This window comes from Hyperolius riggenbachi, chromosome 7 (assembly GCF_040937935.1).
Source record: "Hyperolius riggenbachi isolate aHypRig1 chromosome 7, aHypRig1.pri, whole genome shotgun sequence".
Taxonomy (NCBI): Eukaryota; Metazoa; Chordata; class Amphibia; order Anura; family Hyperoliidae; genus Hyperolius; species Hyperolius riggenbachi.
In genome coordinates this window covers 252714651-252735269 of record NC_090652.1, presented here as the reverse complement: position 1 = coordinate 252735269, position 20619 = coordinate 252714651, and the positions used below count along the sequence as shown (strand labels likewise).

The window sequence follows — 20619 nt, the reverse complement described above, 5'->3', positions numbered from 1 at the left end:
AATTAAAACCACCAGGGAGGCAGCGCAGCAGTTTTTTTTTTTTTTTGTAAGTCATGTAGCTAGCCTAGCGCTAGCTACATGACAGCCACTGAGCAGCGGCATCCCCCCCTCCGATTGCCTGCGGCGATCAGGCCCGTCAGGAAATCCCGTTCTGAACGGGATTTCCATTAGGGCTTCCCCCGCCGTTATGGCGACGGGTGCGATGACATCACCGACGTCATGGACGTCAGAGGGGGTCCCTATCCACCCCTCAGCGCTGCCTTGCACTGATTGGCCAGGCTGCACAGGGGTCTTGGGGGGGGGGGCACCCTCTAACGTGGCGAGCGGTGTTAAATCAGCGGGGAGCGGCGGCGATCGGTGAGTTCGCGCAGCTAGCAAAGTGCTAGCTGCGTGCAACAACAAAAAAATTGCAGGGCCTGAGAAATACTCCTGCGCGGCATAGCCCGAGCTCAGTTACCGCCAGGAAAGTTAATAGTTTATGGGCGCAAACCACAGCGTTAGGTGGTTTGCACCCACAGGACCACCCACATTGCATGCAGCGCGGCTGGATAGTAATAGTGTGTGGTGCTACGTTATCGTCGCACCTGCTGCCTTGTAAACGAAAACGGCACATCGGGTGTCCCAGAAGCGGCGCATTGATGCGTCGCTTTGGGGGCACCTGATGCGCCGTTTTTGTCGCACCGCACGCAACGTTTTACAAGGCAGCAGGTGCGACGATAACGTAGCAGCACGCACTATTACTATCCAGCCGCACTGCACGCGATGTGGGTGGTCTTGTGGGCGATGTAGCTTTGCGCTGCTATTAATGCGCGCAAAGCTACATTTCGGGCAGTAAGTGGCTTTTCACTCCGGCGCCGGTTAGTGAATTATGCCCATTGTGTATTCCCAGCATTAGGAAGAGGAGAGGGGAAGGTTAGTGTTAGACAGAGTAGAGGGGTTATTGTCAGACAGAAGAGAGGGGAGGTCAGTGATAGGCAGAGGAGATGGGAGATTAGTGTGGGGCACTAGAGAGGGGAAGGTTAGTGTTAGGCAGAGGAGACGGGAGATTAGTGTTAGGCACTAGAGGTGAAGGTTAGTGATAGGCAGAGGAGATGGGAGATTAGTGTTAGGCACTAGAGAGGTGAAGGTTAGTGATAGGCAGAGGAGATGGGAGATTAGTGTTAGGCACTAGAGAGGTGAAGGTTAGTGATAGGCAGAGGAGACGGGAGATTAGTGTTAGGCACTAGAGACGGGAAGGTTAGTGATAGGCAGAGGAGACGGGAGATTGGTGTTAGGCACTAGAGACGGGAAGGTCAGTGATAGGCAGAGGAGACGGGAGATTAGTGTTAGGCACTAGAGAGGTGAAGGTCAGTGATGGACAGAGGAGACGGGAGATTAGTGTTAGGCACTAGAAAAGGGAAGGTTAGTGATAGGCAGAGGAGACGGGAGATTAGTGTTAGGCACTAGAGAGGTGAAGGTTAGTGTTAGGCAGAGGAGATGGGAGATTAGTGTTAGGCACTAGAGAGGTGAAGGTTAGTGATAGGCAGAGGAGACGGGAGATTAGTGTTAGGCACTAGAGAGGTGAAGGTTAGTGATAGGCAGAGGAGACGGGAGATTAGTGTTGGGCACTAGAGATGTGAAGGGTAGTGATAGGCAGAGGAGACGGGAGATTAGTGTTAGGCACTAGAGAGGTGAAGGTTAGTGATAGGCAGAGGAGACGGGAGATTAGTGTTAGGCACTAGAGACGGGAAGGTTAGTGATAGGCAGAGGAGACGGGAGATTAGTGTTAGGCACTAGAGAGGTGAAGGTTAGTGTTAGGCAGAGGAGACGGGAGATTAGTGTTAGGCACTAGAGACGGGAAGGTTAGTGTTAGGCAGAGGAGACGGGAGATTAGTGTTAGGCACTAGAGACGGGAAGGTCAGTGATAGAGGAGATGGGAGATTAGTGTTAGGCACTAGAGACGGGAAGGTTAGTGTTAGACATAGTCTTGCAAGTTGCACATTAGTCTGAAAATGCTTTTTTTGGTCACCTCACCAGCCAAGGTACGATGTATTCTTTATTATTATTATTATTTAAGTATTTATATAGCGCCGACATATTACGCAGCGCTGTACAGAGTATATTGTCTTGTTACTAACTGTCCCTCAGAGGGGCTCACAATCTAGTCCCTACCATAGTCATATGTATGTATCGTGTAGTGCATGTATGGTCTAGGGCCAATTATTTTTTGGGGGAAGCCAATTAACTTATCTGTATGTTTTTGGGATGTGGGAGGAAACCGGAGTGCCCGGAGGAAACCCACGCAGACACGGGGAGAACATACAAACTCCTTGCAGATGTTGACCTGGCTGGGATTCGAACCGGGGACCCAGCGCTTGCAAGGGGAGAGTACTAACCACTACACCACCGTGCTGCCCACTTACATCTGACCTTGGCCACATCTTTTGGCCACTTCTTACATTGGCCAGCCAATTTGGGAACCTGCCACACTTCTGGCTTTGGCCATAACATATAAAACAATCTGGGGACCCTGCCATTAAAACTCTGAGTAATAGTAGACACTATAAACTTTAGGTAGTTCCTCATATTACATAGAAGAATATTATATAATCAAGATTGTATCATTAGTGGGCACTTAAGTGAGTAAATAAAGAATAAGTCATTAAAAAATCATCTATATGTAGTATAGTTACACATATGTATTAACAGAGGTGGAGTTTCCTTTTGCATGCCTTGTATTCTAGCTGTATCAGTGTCCCCTTTTGTCTCTGCTATAAAGACTCTCCTTCATTCCGTGGCATAGAAGATGCAGTGATATTATTTGCCATGCTGCTGCCATGTGTCACAGTGTCCCAGGAGTGATGTGTAGGAAGAGACTGCAGGGGGCTAGGTGCTGCAGACAGGAGGTCTGTCCTCTCATATAAAACACATTGTCCTCCTGTCCTGGAACATCCTGACTCCTGGGCATGGCGGGGCAAAAGCCACCTCGTGCCCGGGGGCCACACTCTTGGCAGGATGCTGTCGCGCTGCTTCCTGCAGAGCCGCCATAGAGGTGGCATTGTAATACTCCTCTGAAAAAGCCATCTATTCATCTGCCCTTCAGCAATACAGGCTGGAGCCGTCCTTAGCTTCATTCAGAGAACAGCTCTAAAGAAAACCGGCTGCTAGACGCTTTATGTTCAGCAGGAACTGGAGATTTTTAAAAAATGTAAAAAATTTTTTAAAGGACCGCTTCTAGTAATTCATTAAATAACAGATGAATAAAATCCTTAATATACTTTAGGGTTGATTCACAAAGCTCACGTATTATTCCCCTTAACTGTAAGGAGAACTAAAGCATGAGATAAACCGATACGCTGCCACATGCAATCCATTTTTTTTCTCTTGAGCTTTCTCCTAGTAGATACATTTTCATCTCCTGTGTAAATTAACTTTTTAGCACTTTGCAATTAAAAAAGTAATAAAAAGGTGAAAAAGTACCATCAAAATTTATTTTGAGTATTTTTTTGCTTACTGGGGATTGCAAAGGCGTTTTATTGACGAGGTTTGAAAATATCACCTAGGAGAAAAGTCAGGAGAAAAAGTGAATTGCATGTGGGCCAAGTAGAGATAAATCATGAGTTAAGTTAGATAAAGAGAGACAGATCATTTAGAAGAAATAAATTGTGAGTTAATAAGTAAGGTGAAATAATTCAGTATAAAAGCTTTGTGAATCAGCCCCTTTGTGTTCAAAATAAGGTTAAAAAATTAGGTTTTAACCACTTTACCCCCGCCCGTACGAATTTCTCCGTCCCTTTTTCCATCCTTTAACCCCCAGGGACGGAGAAATCCGTACTTTCCGCGTTCCCGACTCTGTCCGCGCTCCCGCTCGTAAACACGCCGCCCGCTGCTAGTAAACACGCCGCCGCCCGCTCGCCCGGAGATCAATGAACGGGAAAATCCATTCCCGTTCGTTGATCTAAGCCCCACAATGATCCGCTGCTCTCCTATGGGCAGCGCGATCATTGTGAGAAAAAACTCACGTGTCCAGCCTCCTTATACTTCCTCCAAGCTTCCGGAAGGAAGCTTGGAGGTCGCATTAAAACAAAAAGTTACTGTGGCCATCTTGTGGCCAAATAGTAAACTACACCCTACACAATTTTTCACATACAAATAAATGATTTTTACACAAAAAATTAACTCATTACCTCCCACACTCCCCATTTTTATTTTTTTTTGGTAATTAAAAAAAAAATTCAAAAATTTACAATTAAAAAAAATACATAAAGTTACCTTAGGGACTGAACTTTTTAAATATTTGTCAAGAGGGTATAACACTGTTACTTTATAAACTATGGGCTTGTAATTAGGGATGGACGCAAAACTGAAAAAAAGAAAGCCTAATTGGTGGCAGAAAAAACAAGATATAGTTCATTTCATTGCGATAAGTAATGATAAAGTTATAGACGAATGAATGGAAGGAGCGCTGAAAGGTGAAAATTGCTCTGGTGCTCAGGGGGTAAAACCCCTCAGTGGTGAAGTGGTTAAAGTCTATTTAACCCCCTTGGCAGTTATCCCGAGCTAGGGTCGGGGCGGAAAACCGCAGCTAAGAGCGGTAATCCCGACCTCTGCTCGGGGTATCCACTGGAGGCTGAATGCAGAGCAATGCAGCGGGAGCGTTTCTACATACCTCCCGGGGATCCCAACGTCGGCCGGCATTCTTCTTTCTCTCCTCCAGGGCTCTGCTTCCTGCTGTCATGACCACAGCCGACAATTTCACTTTAGAGTTGCAGCGCCACCCGGAGGATGGAGGCCTAACTGCAGCGCTGGAGCCAGGGAGGTGAGTTATTGCAGAACTGCTGCACATCTCCCTGGCAGCATGATTTTTTCCAGGTTTTAGGGTCTGAAAGGGTAAAAAAAATGGCACTACTTTTAAACCCTAAAATCCGGAAAGAATCATAACGCCAAGGGGGTTAACCCTTTAGCAGCCAAATAAAGTAATGTTTGCATTTTCCTGCCACTGGGGAAGTGTGCCTTCCTCGGCCTGGCAGGGTATGCAGAGTGGGCAGCTGGGAGCTTTGATAGTTACCCGTCCAGACGGCTGGATTGACATCTCCTCTCCTCCACCGATGTAACCCGACATTGTCTTCTCGGTTCTGATCATCTGATGATATGACATGATCGGGATCCAGGATCAAGTTTTTATACAGAAACTAGTAGATCCAGCCCATTTGAAAACGGGCTCTAGGTCTATGGCTGCCGACGACATTGCGCATGCGCGTGCCCACACCCGCCCACCTTGCACGCCCGCACCCGCCCACCTCGCTCGCCCGTCCAGCTCCCTGGTCCCAGCTGTCAGTTACTGCGCACATGCGCAGTAACAAAAATCCTGGGACACAGTGTGTGAACCTGATCTGCAGCAGCAGTCAGTAAGAGAGCGTTCACATATGAGCGTTACGATTGCGATCCGCTTTCAAAAGTGCTGCCTGTACCATTTTCTGAGCACTTTGGCTCAATGGAAGGTATAGGGAAATCGCAAAGCGCTTGAAAAAGCGATTTGTATAGCGATTTCCCAAGCGCTTCTATAAATAAATACATTGTATTTATTCATTTCCAGGTGAAAGAGTTCACTTTCTGACTGACGTCAGAAACTGAAAAAACGAATCACTCTGCAAAAGCGCTTAGAAAAGCACTGACAAAACTCTCAATAAATCGCTCAGTGCTTGCGATAGTGCTGGCGATTTATAATGTGAACATAGCCTAAGTCATGGAAAATGACTCTCCTAGCCTTGAGGTAAACGTCAGCATAAATTATGAAGCATTGAAATGCCAGATCCTCCTTTCTTGGTGAACTACAAGTAGCAGCATCCACTGCTGACATTTGTGTGCAGGGTATGATGAGACCCCCCCCTCCCCATTCCCCCATTAGCAATTTGCCGGCTACCTATGCTTTGCTTAACTGGATCTGTCATCATAAATCTCAGCTTACAGATTGGCCATAGATGAGCTATTCACAGCTCCCCGCAGTGTGACACAAGCGTGCTAATCAATTTCTGTCTTCATTACGCACGCTTTGTTTAATCCCTGGTGCGTATGTGTAGCCATCTTAATGAGCGTGTCATTGGTGTGGTCACAGGCACATGGCTTGTGTCACTCTCCAGTGCGCCACATCAGCAGGTTTGTCAGCTATCCAGGGATAAACCTTTGTGAAAATAAATCCTTTTCTCACCACTGATTACACCATAAGCTTATTATTTTAAACATACAACATTTAAAAAAAAATAAAATTCTAGTTTTGCAGAGAAAATAGCCATTTCCTTAACTGTATGTATTACAAGGAGTTTGGTGGACATTATTTTACAGCCATTTACAATTAATGAATTAAGGAACATTGTATTTGTTGTATTTTAGACACACAGGACCGTATTCCTCTCCCTGAGCTCCCCTCTGTTGGGGCTGAATAGAGAGGTGTGAACACAGGATGTGGTAGAGCCAGGGGTGTAACTACAGTGGAGCAGCCCATGCAACCGCAGGGGGGGGGGGCAACTACTACTTCACTCCATCTGATACAGGGGTCCATCCTTCAGATCAGGTGTTATTATTGCTACACTTATTATGGGTGTGGAGATCATGATGGCCACACTTGTTTTATGACCCTTGTGAGATGGGCCCCCAGGCTGTGGAGGTCTCCAGGGGTTGGCAAGTGAAAGGGCGTGACCATTGGGGGGAACCATCAAAGATTTGCTGGGGGGCATGATTTCTAGTTACGCCACTAGGTAGAGCTCCGACAGGTAACAGACAATTCTGTCACTGAGGGCGTGCGCATCAGAAAAGCAGGCTTTGGGCAACACTGACCCCCGCTTTTTATTTTAATAAATGCAAATTGAAAAACTGTGCAATTAAAAATAACACAGTAAAGGGGCCCGTACATCAGGAAATTATGAGCAGATTCGACAGAGACAAATTCATCTCTAATCTAATCTGTTTAGAGATAAATTTGTCTGTTCGTCGAAGCTGCCCATATACTGCAGGCCGGTTCCCGCCCGATTTCAGCATGAAATCTTAAGGGAATCGGTTGTGCCAGTCGCATCCGCCCACAATGTAAAAATGTGCCCCGCCCTCCGTGTGTTTTCATTTACACATTACCTGTCCTATAGCAGCCTCCGCGCGGTGTCGGTAACCTCCGGGTGACTCTCCGTACACGCCACTGAGGACAGACGCTATGCGCCGACGTTGGACGCTATGCGCAAGTGGTGTGTACGGAGGCCATCCGGAGGTTTGCGACACTAAGCGGAAGCTGCTACAGGACTGGTAATGTATGAATACACACAAGGGGAGGGGGCGCATATTTATACATTGCAGCGGCGGGGGTTTCGTCACTCGTTCCAAAATCGACTGATGTACCGCCGCACACCTGAGCAACCAACTTCGGCCCGACATTGCACCAGGTGCAATCGACTAACGCAACCAATTTTGGTTTGAAATTGGTCGTATTGGCGATCTGGCCTGCACTTGGCTGCACAAATTTTCAACCAATTCAATAATGATCGAATTAGTTGGTCTATCGGCCGCCAAAGGGCAAGATTCACAAAGCTTTTTCACCTGTTTTCACCTTATCTATGTTACATTTTTAAACTTCCAAAGAGCAATATACTATGATTAAAAAAAAAAAAGTAATATTAAAATGAAGTTAATCAGGAACAACTTGCTTTGTGTGATTATATTGCTTGTAAATGTGCTGAAAGGTTATTTTTATCAATTAGGTGATAAGTATTTTATGAGAAGTTTTGAGACTAGAGCCCATTATCGCCTGATGTATGGGCACCTAAACACTGAATGCAATCATCAGTACAGTTTGCAGGGAGGATGATACAGTAGTAGAGCTTTAACAGATCAGATTGGTCGCCGGGAATCTGCTCCAGTTTCCTCTGTACCTGTCTTTTAATCACCCCCCTCTGAGCACTCATGTCTGCCAGTATTATGGAGGCAAAGATAGAAAATAACGCTTTGGAAATATTGTTTCTCCTATCTTATAGAGAAGCGCAAAATCAGACGCCATGTTTATATACAAGGCTGTCTCTTCTCATCTCATCCATGCTTAGCTTTTATTTTACAGTTTGCATAACAGGAGGGGGATTATTTGGCAGGTCAGTCTTCAAAGAAGCTCACCACTACAAAAGAAGCAGTATCTATTGAAAGGTAGAAATACAACATCAAAGCCCGCCACTGCGCTCAAAAGCTGCATCTATTGAAAGTTAATACATCAACAAGAGCTTCAGCTGTTTGCACCAGTGAAGGAATGCTTAATGTGATTATGATTTCTTGGTGAATATAACTTGGAAGACAATATAGGTATTTTTCCACTACACTGGATTACAGCTCTTTTTAAAGTTGTAGGGTCAGCCATACTATTCCAGGAAAACAAATATAGGTATGTGTAGATCAGAATCAGAATAAGAATTTATTATCGCCAAGTACAACGGTGGATTGTACCCGGAATTGGTTTTGGCGCATACAGGGTCGTCGATGAAAAAGAAAAACAGGATAGCATACGGTTAAGCATACATAGACATGGGACAAGCATACATAGGACAACATTACAGCTTGTGCGTACAATTAAGCAGAGTGCAGCATCGCATACAGTTAAGCATGGTACATACATATAAACAATAAAAAAGCAACAGTAAAAAGCAAAACAGCATTACAGCATACACGTACAGTTAACGAAATACAAAACATAGCAAGAACATACACTGTTTGCAGGAACAGAAAAAGAGTGGGACTGGAGGAGCATCCTGAGAGCTGATATGAGCGCTGCCATTTTCGGCACTGGACGCTACACAGCGACACGCTCCCAACAAGACAGGTGCTACTGATTGTCCACGAAAGTAGAGAGAAGGCTGTGAAAGCTGAGGGGCATCATGATGGAGGCGCACAGCAGAGTTCACTCGGACCAGGTTGCCCGAGGAGTAGCGCTCCTGATTACAAGTCAGCACGGCTGGTAATGGGAGGTGCAGACACAGTGGGGGCCCTGTGGGGCCAGGGTGCACCTTTGCTGGGCCGCAGTGGTGTTGGATGTGGGGCCAGGGGGCACGTTTGCTGGGCCGCAGTGATGGTGGGGCTGGGGGCCACCCCGGCTGGGCCTCAGTGATGGTGGACGTGGGGGCCGGGGGCAGCAGTGGTGGGCAGGCCAAGAGGTTTACCTTGGTGGTGGCAGGATACCAGATGCAGCAGCCACTGCCAGCTCCACTGGGAGGGGGGCAGCATCCCCACCTCTGTGGCTGCGATGGGGCAGCATCAGGCCCTCCATTGATGCGGTGGTGGTGTGGATCCAGGCAGCCCAGAGCGCTCCGAGGTGCATGCAGAGTGGATCCAGGCCACTGCTGCATGCAAGGCTGTCAGCAGCGATGGAGATCCGGAGGTGGCTGCAGGACTCTACTGCTGATGACCGGGCAGCAATGGGGAGAGATCCAGAGAGGCTGCAGCTCGGGCAGAGGAAATCCGGGTCCTCCTTGGCCAGGTCCGCATCGGGCAGAGCATGCCCGGGTCTTCCCTGCAGCGGCGAGAGAGCGGAGGCCAGATCCGGAAACCCAGAGCAGCAAGAGCACGTGGGCGCGATCAGCTGAGCGCCCGATCAGCTGGCCGCCCGCCTCAGACCCGCGCCTCCACGTGTTCCGGGCAGGCTCCTCGTCAAGGCCCCCCAGGCTGTGTGCCGGCCAGTGATGGAGCTGCCGGCGAACAGTTGCGATGATGGGGCTGCCAGCGAGCAGCAGCAGTGACCCCCGCCCCTCCACCATTCCCCAGAGGGAAAGAAAGAGCAGGTGAGAGGGGAGAAAGGAGAGAAAGGACCGGAGCCCTGTGGCCGCGGCGTCCTGTTTCGGCGCCATACTTGTTCTACTTAGATAACCTATGTATAGTACTGTTCACGTATTGATTTCAGTGAATTTTATAGACCACATCATATTTGCGTATAAGCCTAATTTTTCAGCACAAAAACTGTGCTGAAAAGTTACCCCCTTGGCTTATATGTGAGTAATTGGAGCAGAACGGATGGTGGAGCAGGTATTGTTACTGGCAGAGGAGTGTAATGATCGTGCACTAGTGATCCTGCTCTTGCCAGCTGGCTCCCTGCTGTGTCCGTGCCCCCCATCTGAGGAAAAAAGTGGGTACCTCGGCTTATACATGGTAGTAAATAAAGAGAACACTGTTCCAGGCATATTCCATCTTTACTGCCTCCGACTGAAGCAAGCCTGGTGTCATTTCCTCCCTTAAGCTTTTTTCTTCTCTTAGACACTGCACTGTCATATCTAACTTGCTTTGTAAACATGTGAGCACAGCATAGGTCATATTTCAGCAGCTTCTGCCGAGGGGTGAGGTGTATTTCCCTTCTTAGCCTCATGTCACACTGAATTACCCTAAGCCAATCAGTGAGGAGCAGAAAAGTGGGAGGGGAGATAACACACTTCCCTCTCCCCAGCAATGTACCAGAAAGGAGCCAGGCTGACTGAGATAAGATTCATTACAACAGAAACATGTATGATTATATTGGAATGCTTGCAATGTAGGGTCAGGATGTAGACTACATAATAAACACAGAGCAGTGGGTAAATTGAATTTGATTTTGTGGCTGACAATCCTGTTTTAAACAGCAGATTCCATGGAGACCTGAAGTACTGTTACTGATTTTGTAGAAAAGAGACCTGCAAGCATTACTTCACCATGAAGAATTTAATCATGTACTTCACCTTGTTTCTACCTGGAAGTTTAATAAGATTGTATTTTACAGGCGTTCCTGCGGCATCCTTAGTAACCCCTGCTGATGTCATCAAGACAAGACTACAAGTGGCAGCGCGTGCCGGACAGACCACGTACACTGGTGTGATTGACTGCTTTCAAAAAATCCTGAAAGAAGAAGGAGCAAAGGCTTTATGGAAGGGAGCTGGAGGTTGTACCCTGTTATATAGTGCTCATATATTGTTATAGTAGAGGCCTATTTAAAGTGGAACTACAGATATTGTTGAAGAGTCCTTTTCATGACGTCCACCCTTTCCACTCCTTTAATGTAGTCAAAAGGTGTATATATTGTCAGGGTTACCTTTATCTGACATACCAGTCACATTATTGCGTTATCGCTCCTTCTGATCCATGGGCCTGCATAACACAGTACACACTCTACTGCCCTGCTGACGTCAATGGGTGCTTCTGAGTGTGTTGGGATACAGGGCCCACTGCCTGAATCTGAAGGGACATGGGCTAAAGCCTCATATACACGTACAAGTACTGATGCCTGCCGGTATTGGGACTCAATCCCTCAAGCTGAGTTCAGGGCTGAGTTCTGGGCTGAGTTCTGTATGTGGTGCTAGCCTGCAGGCTAGTGCCATGTTCTGTTGCTATGGAGGAAGGAGGCGGTCAGACGCTGCAGCTCATATTGGAGTGGGCAGCATGAGTAGGAGAACAGTGCCCTTGTCCAAGATGATCCGCCAGGCAGATTGCTCAATGCATCGAGGGGGATCTGAAACTGCTGCCACTCTGAAGTGGCTGGATAGTGTAATGGTTAAGGGCTTTGCCTCTGACACAGGAGACCTGGGTTCAAATCTCGTCTCTGCCTGTTAAGTAAGCCAGCACCTATTCAGTAGGAGACCTTGGGCAAGTCTCCCTAACACTGCTACTGCCTATAGATCGCGTCCTTGTGGCTGCAGCTCCGGCGCTTTGCGTCCGCCAGGAGAAAAGCACGATATAAATGTCATGTGTTTGTTTGTTGTTTGTTACTCATGCTTAGATTCTAGTGTGTAGTGTATACAAGGTTTCAGTGGTCTCATGATTACTAAATTACACGTACAGTGTAAGGGCCAGTTTACACTTGCTGTGAAAACGGACACATTTTGTCTGCTTCACAGAACGCAGGAACGGATGTCAACAGATTCTATGTTTGGTACAGCATCCATTCACGCATGGCATTGTGAACAGTTCTATTTATCTGTTCTATCTAATTTTTCAGACACTGGAGATGCTATGGATGCCAACAGGATTTGTGAAAGCCTATGGGGACAGACAGTGTCCGTTCTCACTAGGCTTTTCGGCATACGTTCCTGCTCTACTCACTTGTCTTAAGTCCTCTTTTGCCTTTCGATCCACCACTACTGCTGCCGCCGCCGCTTGGCTCTAGTCTACTTGTCCTGCAAGTGCCGGTATATATATTGGAGCCACAGCAGAAGTATCAGGCTCCCATTGGATTACAACAGACCAATGAGAATCCTCCCGGGTTCTCGGGGAGGATTCCAATTGGTCTGTTGTAATTCACTGGAAGCCTGATGCTTCTGCACGGGCTCTAATCAGCATAACAGCTCGTGTCCCATGCAGTGGCAGCAGCAACGTTGGACTTGTATGGCAGAGGCAGCAACCAACCGAATGCACAACAGTAACGTGAATTGACGGACATTGCAACAGGGCGACGTGTATCCACTCAGGGACGCACTGTTGTGCATCCTGGATAGTGTAGACCTGCTCTCAAGCCTGTCTAAGGCCTTTTTCAGATCATTACTATCACTACTACGCACTGCAGATACCATTCACTAGAGTGAATGGGATCTGCGCTGCGATTCCTGAAAATGCATGCAGCAGTGCGATAGCTGCGCAGCGCATATGATGGGAACGGTAGAAGGGCTGTCTATGCCCTTATTGTTATTATTATTATTTATTGTATTTATAAAGCGCCAACATATTACGCAGCGCTGCACAATAGATAAAAGGGTTAACATACAAGGTAGGACATACAGGAAACTCACAACAAAACAAGATCATGCCCTTGTACCGTTCTTGCATGTCGCACACTATGCACGCTGCCAAAATGCGCACAGCAGGGTGTATAGTCTAAACGAGCCCTAAGTGTTTTTTTTTTTCAGTTTGCAATCCCACCCTCACTGTGCATATAGTTATATAAGTGCTCTTTTGCATTTAAAGATGGGGTTGTGATTTTAGCTATTTATACTGCAGGCTTTGTGAAGTGATTATTGCAAGTCCGAGTAGGTTTTACTATGTAATTGCATTCACTGGGCCAGATTTATCAAGAGTGTCTGAGACAAAATATTGGTAGGTTTTTAGAAATCCATGCAGAACTGTCTTAGGCATCTTAAGAAATCATTAGATAGTGCAGCTTTCTTCTAACTCTGTTGTAAAATAGGAGGAGCTAGGAAGGTCTCTTAGACAGTGCAGTGTGTGAGGGGAATTGCTGTTGCTGAGGTAACCAACACACCTGCTGTATTGATAGCAGCAGGCTCTTCAGCAGGGGGAAGGAGCACATCACAAATCATGTATAGCCTGCACTTTGCAATCATGTTTAGCCTGCAGTTCTACATCTGTAGAACTGCTATGGTAGAACTGCTATCAAGCACTTCTTAATCTGCGCCAGGTTAGGGATGGATTTGCACTTTTCTTAACTGTAGTGCAGCTCTAGAAATTCATGCTAAATTGCTATTATTACCTAGGATTTAAGAAGGTTCTTATTATCATGCAGAACTGTTCTCCCTACTGTTTAGAACAGATTAAGAAGAAAAAACTGTCGGCAATGCGTTGATAAATCTCCCCCACTGTTTCTGATGGTGGAAAAAGAAAAGCAGGAAAAAATCTTAAATTGCTGGATCGCAAGACAATTACATAGCAAAGCAAAAAAAAAATTTTTTGTGCTCTCCATTGACTTAACCCAAATGAAAATGCAGGCAAAATGCAGCATGCACTGCTTTTGCGTCTAACCACACTAATGGAAAAAGAGCACTATGATAATTATTTAATCACTGTGCCTTTGCAAATTGTGCTCAATCTGAAAATCAGGTTAGAACGCAGCAAGTGGAAAAGGGCCCTGTGTCTTTTTATTTTGTACATAAATTGGAACATAATGAAGGATTTATTAAAAGGAACCTGATGTGTGAGACCTATAGAAGCAGCCATATTTATTCCCTTTCAAACAATACTAGTTGCCTGGCAGCCCTGCTGATCTTTCTTGTCAGTAGGGTCTAAATCAGGCACGTCAAACCGGTCCTTCGAGGGCCGAGGTCCTCACACATTTTTGGTACAGCTCAAATTAATTGATGGGTCTGTATCAGGAAAGGTGTGGTCCATCAGGTAGAACACGTTCCTCTTGTTCTCAGTCCATCCTAAACACTGGCGTGGATCTGGCCCTCCAGGCCTGGGGTTTGACACATGAAGTCTAAATCCCGCACCTGAAACAAGCATGCAGCTAATCTTGTCAGATTTGTCAGACACTTGAAGTGCTTCATGCTTCCTCAGGATCTATGGCTACATGTATTAGAGGCAGAGGATCAGCAGGACAGCCAAGCAATGTGCATTATTTAACAGGAAGTAAACATGTCAGCCTCCATAGCCCTCTCACCTCGGGTTCCCTTTAATTGTACAAAAGAATGGATGGGCGTAAATTACCTCAGGATAAATGTTCACTATTACCTGCCGCATAATATGTACTTAAATAAGCTATAAGCTCAGCACTTTGCTGCCTCTTTCTATAGACAGTGGGTTTTATTCCTTCCAGCCCATGCTATATCCTTCCTTGGTAAATGCATTAAAGAATTGCATTTGATGTTCCCACAGCACGAGTGTTCCGCTCATCCCCTCAGTTCGGTGTCACACTGGTTACCTATGAGCTCCTGCAGAGATGGCTCTATGTTGACTTCGGGGGAACGTGAGTATCCTATTCTGTGCATGTCTAGAGAGGGAATTTTATGCAGAGCTGCATGTGGGATCTGGTGAAATTCTAGTCGGCCTGCCTGTGCTTATTATAGAACAAATTCCCTCTTTCCGGTCCTCTGGTGATTTCATTCTAGACATTTGACATGGGAGACAAGTCTCTGAGGGTCTGGATTCCTCTGCAGAATGATATCATTTCACACGCTGAAGGGGAAAAAAAACTATCATTTAGCTGAACACATCTCAAATTGAAACTCAGTTCTTTAACTAAACCCATTTTTTTGTAAATTGTCTCCGCTCCATACAAATGATCGGTTCCTGCATAGCCTGAGTGTTGCATTCACAGCACAGCCGCATGGGGAGATTCTGGGAGATGTGGTTTCCTTTTGTTAGGACAGTAAACAAGCATTGTGAACACGCATTGGATGCCTGTAATAAGAAAATAGGTGCAGGAAGGTGAATTCCGCTAAACACAGAACAGGTGGAACAATGACCTCACTTTCTGTAACATGATTGAGGGCTGGAACCCACAATAGAGATTTTTTGGCGTTTAGGGAAATCGCTAGCATTTTTGAAAACCTCCCTAAACGCTTAGCTAATGTTAATGGATGTGCCAAATTCCACTGGAGCAATTGCAATTACCAGAATCGCAAACGCAGGACATACAGCATTTTTGAGCGTTAGCGTTTTGCGTTAACGTATCTGCAATGTAAAGTATATAAACAATGGCATAATCGCTCGTCAAAAAACCTACACAGAGCAATTTGCTAGCATTTTTAAATTACTGCACACTGTAAAAAAAATGACAGTTGATTGAAAGGATCAGAATTAAAATCGCTACACAATCACTGGAAAAAAGCTTACACTTTTTAAAATCGCTACCAAAATCGCCAGAAAACGCTCATGAAATCGCTTGCAAAACGCTTATTAAAAACGCTAGCGATTTGTAGTGGGTTCCAGGCCTAAAGCGTATGGGCAGTTTGCCAGTCTTCGTTCTCCTTCCTCCCACATGCATAGTCTATAAATTATTTTAGAAAAAAAAATCTAAATACTGTTTTCTGTTGCTCAGAATCACCATTTTGTGATTTCAACAAACCTCAATAATTTAGAGCTGAAAATGTAGTGAATGCGTTTGTATTCCTCACTAGGGATGGTCAGTGAGATGCAAATCAGCAGCATTATGCAAATTTTGTATGCAAATATATACCCTTGAAAATAAACCAATCAAATCCTGTGGTAAAATTTGATTGGTCCTTTTTCAAGCTGCATACATTTGCATTATCCTGCATCAACTCGAAATTATTTGCATTTCATTGATCATCCCTATTCCTCACAACGGTTTACAAAGCTTGACTCGCAACTTATTTCATAGTGAGGATTTATCAGATGTAGGTGAGAGGGAGGGAAAGAGGATTGCTGAGAGCGGGTTCATAGGGTGTGCGTTGCATAGCACATGCGTTATGAGTGTGAACTTCAATAGAGACCGGACATACTGTAGATGTTAATACAATGCATGTAGCGAGTTAGGCTAATTCAATCCGTTACAACACAGAGATGTGAACAGGCCCAGAGACTTGTATGGTCAGTAAGTTGACATGCAGAAATATTCTGCAACGTAACTTATGCACTGTGAACGGAGCCTAAGACAGGAGGTTACATTCAGAGGTGAATCAAAAATGCATTCCTGTGACTTGCTCCAAAAAGAGATTATGGGAAACAAAAATCCAGGTCAGGTAGGAAGAGAGAGGACTTCCTTACGGGGATCTCTACATCGGGATCAGGAGAATGAAAACAGTTTTTAATTATAATAGGAGATAAGCCTGACCCCATAGAAAATGATACCGACCTTGTTCAGAATGAAGGACACACACTGGGCTTTTTTAGGACCCAGGACTGTTTGTGCAGTTTTCACCTGCTGGTGAAATTTGGTATTATGGCAAAGCCATTTACTTGCATCTCAAAGGTTATTCTTTAGGGCCCTTTCATATTGTGTGCTGCGCTGTCAGTCTCACGCACCACACATAGTGTTACGATATAATGTGGTCGGGAACATTGTAACGGATGATGCACTCGTTATCCCATTGGGTTTTTTATTGTGCTGCTGTAGCTGACTTCCTTGCTACAATGCTCCACAATGCACATGCACTGCGTCGATAACGCATGCAAGAAATTGCATTCCTGCATGCATTTTGCAGTGTGAAAGAGCCCTTAAGGTAGCCATACACTGGTCGATTTGCCATTAGATCGACCAACTGACAGATCCCTATCTGATCGAATCTGATCAGAGAGGGATCGTATGGCTGCCTTTACTGCAAACAGATTGTGAATCGATTTCAGCCTGAAGCCGATCACAATCTGTTGAGCTGCTCCTGCCGCCTGCCCCCCCCCCCATCCCCCCCCCTTTTACATTACCTGTAGCTGGCTCCGGGTCCTCTTCTCCGCGCTGCACCACACCGTATCCCAGCGTACACTGTGTCACTCCGTGACCAGGAAGTTCAAATAGAGCGCCCTCTAGTTGAACTTCCTGGTCACTGGAGTGACACAGGAAGTTAATGTACGCTGGGATGGAAGCAGGAACAGAGCGGTGCAGCGCGGAGAAGATGCCCAAGAGCCAGCACAGGTAATGTATAACTGTATCGGATCGGCCGCCGCTAGCGACGCGCTCCCTACCCGCGGGCGATCGACGGTAATTTCCCGCACGGCGCGATCGTGGGACCGATCCGATTTCGGGAGGCAATCTGATCGGCGGGTGTGTTTAGCGCGAACGATTGGCAGCAGATTCGATCCCAGTGATCGAATCTGCTGTCGAAACGGCGGCAAATTGGGCCAGTGTATGGCCAGCTTAAGTCTAAAGGCCTGTACCCACTACGCGATTTGTATGATGATGTTTCCACCAACTGGCAATTTTTTGAGCCACGAGCGATCTCGCAATATGGATACAGACGCGCAATTATGTGAACGACGTTTGACGCACAGCAAAAAAGACAGTCATGGCGGATCGGATCTTTAAAGAGGAACTTCAGCCTAAACAAACATACTGTCATTAAGTTACATTATCTATGTTAATTAAAATAGATAGGTGATATAATCTCTTACCCACCCTGTTTTAAAAGAACAGGCAAAGGTTTGTGATTTCATGAGGGCAGCCATCTGTTTGGTTGAAAGAAGGTGACAGGGAGCATGAGACACAGTTCCAACTGTCCTGTGTGCTGATCAACCCTCCCAGTTGCTAGGCAACGTGAATAACAACATAGGAAATCCCATCATGCTTTGCACAGCATCAGGGGAAAAAAGCCCGGGCAGTTTTCTTTGATGGGGCGGAGCTTAGCTAAAAATGTAGCTAAAAATGAGACTTCTATAAGAAAAACAAAGGTCTGATGCTGTGAAACTGTTAACCTGCTGGGCGGTCTGGACGAGCACAGCTCGTCCAGTACCGCCGGAGGCTGCCGCTCAGGCCCTGCTGGGCCGATTTGGCTGAAATAAAAAGCAGCACACGCAGCCGGCACTTTGCCAGCCGCGTGTGCTGCCTGATCGCCGCCGCTCTGCGGCGATTCGCCGCGAGCAGCGGCGAAAGAGGGCCCCCCTAGCCGCCTGAGCCCTGCGCAGCCGGAACAAAAAGTTCCGGCCAGCGCTAAGGGCTGGATCGGAGGCGGCTGACGTCACGACGTCGGCTGACGTCGATGACGTCACTCCGCTCGTCGCTATGGCGACGATATAAGCAAAACAAGGAAGGCCGCTCATTGCGGCCTTCCTTGTTTATTCTGGGCGCCGGAGGCGATCGGAAGATCGCCTCCGGAGCGCCCTCTAGTGGGCTTTCATGCAGCCAACTTTCAGTTGGCTGCATGAAATAGTTTTTTTTTTATTAAAAAAAAACCCTCCCGCAGCCTGCCTGGCGATCTTAATAGAACGCCAGGCAGGTTAAAGAAACACCAAGCCTTTTCAGTTCTGCTGAGTAGATTTTTAGTCTGGAGGTTCGCTTTAAGATCTCATACGACTCTGCACAAAGTATTCCAATCTCTTGACTTCCTGCTATCGCCCGTTGTGAGGCGTTGCGTGTACCCGCCTGCAGGAACTTGGCTCGGGTAGTGCTTATTGTCAAGGGGCATCGCTAGGATCCATCTTCCTGCGTTGTGTGTACCCGCCTGCAGGAACTTGGCTAGGGTAGTGCTTATTGTCAGGGGGCGTCGCTAGGATCCATCTTCCTGCATCGTCAGGTGAGTATTCAGCTTTACATTATTGCTAATAGCAAAGCAGAGGTGATGGTGTTGTTAACAAGGAGGCTTTGTATGGAGCCTCTCGTACTGCAGCCACTGTGTGTGTTTTCCATTTCCCCTTTAACCAGCCCTTCTTCCTTGTCACTCAGCAAGAAAGACGCCTGTGCGGGTTTCCTCATGCTTCCCTCCTCTTCACTAGCTTTGCATGAATACATCTTGCAGCGTATAATTGACGAGCAGGATAACATACTCCCCCAGTGCAGTCTGGAAGCTGCTCAATATGCCAGCCGTCTGTTGGCCACATCATTGACAACTGTCTGAACCAATCAGCAAGCCTGGCCTGTAAATCCTCCATGTAGAAGCTGCCGTGAGAGTCACATAATGGCCTCTGTGAGCTCAGCCCATTGAATAAAATAAACAGCTTTGTAACATGCTGCTTTCTGGCTGGTTTGTGTTAGAAGCTCACATGTGAAATCAGCTGGCACAATACAAGCTTGTTCACTGATGAAGACTTGTCTTTCCCTTTTTTTCTACAGCAAGCCTGCGGGGTCAGAGGCGCCAAAGACCAGAATCTCCAACCTTCCCCCAGCACATCCAGACCACATAGGAGGCTACAGACTGGCGACTGCCACATTTGCAGGAATTGAAAACAAGTTTGGCCTCTACCTGCCAAAGTTTAGGTCTCCTGAGGTGGTGGCTACTCAGGTCAAAGCTGCTCCCACTGTATAGCGGAGCCATCGGAACCCATAGAGGCAGCACAGCTCTGTATCTCTCTGGTCAGTTGCATGTGGCTTTACCTGAGCTGCTCGTCCCCATTCTAATATATCTATTTGTTGAGAGAACAATCATCTCTTTGCCCAGAAGAGGGCTATCTCTGCTTTATTCAGCACATAGAATGTATACCCATCTCCTAAAGAGAGCATGTGTGTGTGTTTTCTCTCTCATTTTAATAGACTGCTTTTCACAGCGTTGCAATTATTGTTACTGTACATATTGTACATCTGTACAAAGACACCACAGCACATAGGACATCTGTTTACTCCTTCTCTGAGGGGTGGCGGAAAATGTACAGGACATATACGGGAGGTGTGACCATTGGGTAATGTATTTATGGTTTCATTTGCTCATTTTGATGTATTTTATGGAAATAAATCATTACTGTTTGACTTAATTTCTGTATGGTGAATGATTGTGGGGGTAAGAATCCAACGCTGCATAAAGTTTTGTATTACAGAAGCAGAGTTGCTTTAATTTTTGTTTTTCATTATTATTCTTTCAGGTAGCCATCCAATCCAAGTCAGCCATTCCAGCCCTGATCTTCCTTCCTCAGCCAGGAACACAATTTAAAAGCCAGCAGAAGCTCAGGAAGGAATATGAGGGTAAAATTATGTTGGTGACAACTATGGGGGTCATCTAGAAAGTGACAGCTGTTTTCATTTAATCAGTTAAAGAAACATTCTGTTTATTTTAGATAAACTGTATCTTCTGATTATTTCTTCACATAGTTAACTCTTATTTAACTTTTTTGGAGACTGCTGAGCGTAAATCCTACGCCGCACTTGTGGCTGTCTAAGCCTGATACAGCGTAGGATTTACGCCACCTGCCATTTTCGCTCCCAACGTGATCATGCGCACCCGAGATGGAAAAATAAGCTGTCAAATGACAGCTGACATCTCCCCTCAGTGATCAGGAGCCATCCCGATTGGTTCCTGATCACGTGATCACTATGATCCCCAGCTGACCGTAGTG

General features: G+C 46.3%; 1 protein-coding gene across 1 annotated transcript in view; it reads left to right on the top strand.

Annotated features, from left to right (window-relative positions):
• Positions 1-20040, top strand: part of SLC25A12 (solute carrier family 25 member 12) — a 194416-nt gene extending 174376 nt beyond the window's left edge. Inside the window, exons 16-18 of the mRNA XM_068245524.1 lie at positions 10745-10903; positions 14560-14650; positions 19406-20040. Of these exons, the coding sequence (XP_068101625.1) occupies positions 10745-10903; positions 14560-14650; positions 19406-19598 (443 nt within the window). The 3' untranslated portion in view covers positions 19599-20040. The remainder of the gene's footprint in view (positions 1-10744; positions 10904-14559; positions 14651-19405) is intronic.
• Positions 20041-20619: the final 579 nt, after the last annotated feature.